Source organism: Octopus bimaculoides, chromosome 5, assembly GCF_001194135.2.
Source record: "Octopus bimaculoides isolate UCB-OBI-ISO-001 chromosome 5, ASM119413v2, whole genome shotgun sequence".
In the NCBI taxonomy this organism is placed as follows: Eukaryota; Metazoa; Mollusca; class Cephalopoda; order Octopoda; family Octopodidae; genus Octopus; species Octopus bimaculoides.
This window is the reverse complement of record NC_068985.1, coordinates 126,304,209-126,307,959: the sequence shown is the minus strand read 5'-3', so window position 1 is coordinate 126,307,959 and position 3,751 is coordinate 126,304,209. Positions and strand designations below refer to the sequence as shown.

At 38.6% G+C, this 3,751-nt stretch overlaps 1 protein-coding gene across 1 annotated transcript in view; it reads left to right on the top strand.

Moving 5' to 3' along the window:
• Positions 1-3,751, top strand: part of LOC106875603 (bactericidal permeability-increasing protein) — a 71,718-nt gene that overhangs the window by 16,659 nt on the left and 51,308 nt on the right. Inside the window, exon 4 of the mRNA XM_014923819.2 lies at positions 1,102-1,175. Coding sequence (XP_014779305.1) covers positions 1,102-1,175 — 74 coding nt within the window. The remainder of the gene's footprint in view (positions 1-1,101; positions 1,176-3,751) is intronic.

The window sequence follows — 3,751 nt, the reverse complement described above, 5'->3', positions numbered from 1 at the left end:
ATATATGTATGTATGTATATATAAAGAACATTATCATTCATAAAAATACTAATGTTAGTGACCGCAAGCGTAAAAGCTATACAAGCAAAATTAATAAATATATATAAAATATATTTATATATAGGAGGATATTAATAAGGACCTGCTTTGCTTAAGATAGACTCAAAAAACTCCGAAGCCACAGAACAATCACTAAATTAATACAAGCATGGTAGGAAAATTAAGTGAATAAGAACTGCATCTTACCTCCGCAAAGGTTGTAGAAGGAATGGCAGTTAATCTGATATCATGATTTCGAATTTAGCGCCAAAGGCACTCAGATCTACTAGTAGCAGTTACTGATATTCACTGTTAACAAGCCTGTGTTCGTTTCAGTGCCCAAACACCATTGAAACAAACGAACCATGTGAATTACTTATAAAACTATATAAGAACATTATTATTCATGTTGTTTCAATGTTGCTTGGGCACTCAAACGAACACAGGCATGTTAACAGTGAATATCAGTAACTGCTACTAGCAGATCTGACTGAAAAGAATCGAGTGCCTTTGGCGCTAAATTCGAAATCATGATATCAGACTAACTGCCATTCCTTCTACAACCTTTGCGGAGGTAAGATGCAGTCTTATTCACTTAATTTTTCCTACCATGCCTGTATTAATTTAGTGATTGTTCTGTGGCTTCGGAGTTTTTTGACACATTTTAATAATCACATTTTTATGACTAGGGTGTTAGAACACCTACATTGCTAGAAATACATGTATGTAGGTATTGAAAAATTAAATTTTAGAAAGATCTTTAGAAGTGCGAGATTGAAAAAGAAGCGGGCTGTACTTGGTAAATTCTTGTCGCTTGTTCACTATTTCGCACATCAAAATTTCTGGTCTTCTCTTACTTTTACAACTCAATCATCGTTACCGGGGCCCTCCTCCACCCCTCTTCCTCCTCCCCATCTTCCTCCTCCCCCTCTTCCTCCTCCCCCTCTTCCTCCTCCCCTCTTCCTCCTCCCCCTCTTCCTCCTGCTTCTCCCCATCAGCACCATCTATACATTTATGAAGCATAAAAGTGTTATTATTAAAATGTGTTTACTTATTTTCTAGTTTCAGAGTTGGAGACGCTGGGAGTATGAAGATCAATATGCCAGAAACGCATGTTGAAATCATCATTAAATTGAGTATGTTACTTTTTAACTCTTCACTTGCCCCTCTCTGTTTGTCTGTTTGTCTGTCTCTTTCTCTGCTTCCTTCTATCTTAAGTGTTTTGTTTAAATGGTAACTGATTAGTTAATGTATTGATATTCAAGTTCAACTGCTGTAAGTCGAAGACTGTATGCAAACATTAGAAGTGACGAAATTCCAAAAGTTTGACGTTTTCGTGAATTGATGTTGTAGGACAGCGATTAGCGTGGGGTCTGGAGTGCCCGTGTGTGTGCGGGAAACTCAGACTGAGTAATGGGAGAGGGGTGAGATAGTATGCAGCTGACAAGTAGCCTCGTCGTTTCAATATGAAAGCAGACTGAGAGGCAGCGCTTACATAAGCTGGGGATGACTTGAATAGCCTTCTTTTGGATAGGGTCCAGAATGTTCTTGAGTAAGGCAGTAGAAGCGATCTGTTTGTGTGATCAGTATTTCATTGGGAGCTTTACAGAATCAGGAGCTGAAATTTTATATAACTTTAAAGACGAATGCTAATCTTTGCCACTTTATGGATGTCGGATCCCTAGGAGAGAGTATCAGTATTTCAGAGACCTAGCATTTGCTGCGACTGAGAGGATGTTAATAACATGTAATAAAGATGAGATACAAGATTGTTTCATAGATATACGCAGCGAAGAAAATTAGATTAACGACACTCGCATCACAGAAACTTTCGTGGCTTTTGTTTCTGAGGCCAGCAAGATTTGATGCGAGGTGTCTATGTTGCTTGTGAATGACGATTGTGTGTAGTAGGTTAGAAGACATGAAAATTGGTATCACTTGTATAAGCGTTTTCAGAGCTATCAGCAAGCAGATCGTTAATTCAAGAGAGAAAACACGCAGGCGACATATTAGAATCTTGGGGAACACCTTGAGAAAAAGACATTATTTGGGACAAACATTGTAGCTGTGGAGATAGTAAAAAAAAAACCCTCGCCAAATAGTAACGTGTTCAGGTCAGTTGACAAGCTAGAAGATAAAACAGGGAGAGATAGATAGATAGATAGATAGATAGATAGAGAGAGAGAGAGAGAGAGAGAGAGAGAGAGAGAGAGAGAGAGAGAGAGAGAGAGAGAGAGAGAGAGAGAGAGAGAGAGAGAGAGAGAGAGAGAGAGAGAGATGAGAAGTATGATATAGAGATGTGCATAACGAGTGGAGATTTTACCCATATAAATTCGGGCTTTCGAAGGCTACTTATCGAAAATCTTTAAAAAGTTGTTTTTTATACCATCAATCTAAAATTGAAACTTTGATGCACATTACAGTTGATTTTGTGTAGCTTGCCAAACAGATAAGGTGCCAAACAACGAACGGGAAGTCTGGTTCGTGTCTTCTCGGCGCTAATGTGTTGTGGAGGTCGCCAAGGGGCTTTGCTCTTAACTGCAAGCAGGTGTCCTACGATATAATTGGTAACATTCTCTGTTAAGAGTAGTGGTTAGTTAACGACAAATGGATCGTTGACCTAGGAGTCATGAGTTCAATTTCTCCAGATGTGACGGATAAAGAAACCTTTGGGACAGTATAGCTTGTCATGGAAATACATTTAACTTTCATCTGTGACAGCGACCTATGTGTTGCTGTTGTGTATTCCTAGGGTTGTGGCACGCAGTGAAGCCAACTGAATGGCTTGGTGCCACACACATATCTGTTGTAGTTATAAGACGCCTCCTCTGTCTAGCTGAGAACCTAGAGCAAGCTCAGACATGTAATGATGAATCATATAACGAGAACTGTCTGATTTCGAATACTGTTGAGTCAATAAGATATTCACAGACTCTTCCCTGAGTCTCTGGGCCGCGATTCGATATACAGACTCAAGAATTGCCTTGCCCCGTATGCAACATAACTAAACAGTCTAAAATAAACACTTTATTAAGTCATCCTGCAATATCCCAACGGGCAAACACTCACTCACGCGGATACAGACACATACAGATACACACACACACACACACACACACACACACACACACACACACACACACACACACACACACACAAACACACACAGAGAGGAAGCTGCTCGTTCCGAGTACATCTGAACGTAAACACAACAGCAATAAAATATATGCAAGAAACTAAAATATATGCAAGAAACTCACTCACATACACACGCATTTATATGTTTATGATACACAACAAATTATCATTCAAGATAATCTGTAATGTGTGCTATGTATAGAATGATGTTATGAGATCGTAAGTGCCTCATAAATCTATCTGCAAAGGTACGGCGCCTAACACTGGCTACGTAAACAACATAAACAACGTGAACTATTTTCAGCAGTTGTGTCCTGAAATTTAGCAATCGACTGCACTTCTAAAGGTCATCTATCTATCTATCTATCTATCTATCTATCTATCTATCTATCTATGGGTCTCTCTGTCTATCTAAATATGTGCAACGGAAGTTGTATGTAAGCTTGTGTATGTAAGTGTATATATATATATAGATATACATACATACATATATACATATATATATATATATATATATATATATATGTGTGTGTGTGTGTGTGTGTGTGTGTGTGTGTGTGTGTGTGTGTGTGTG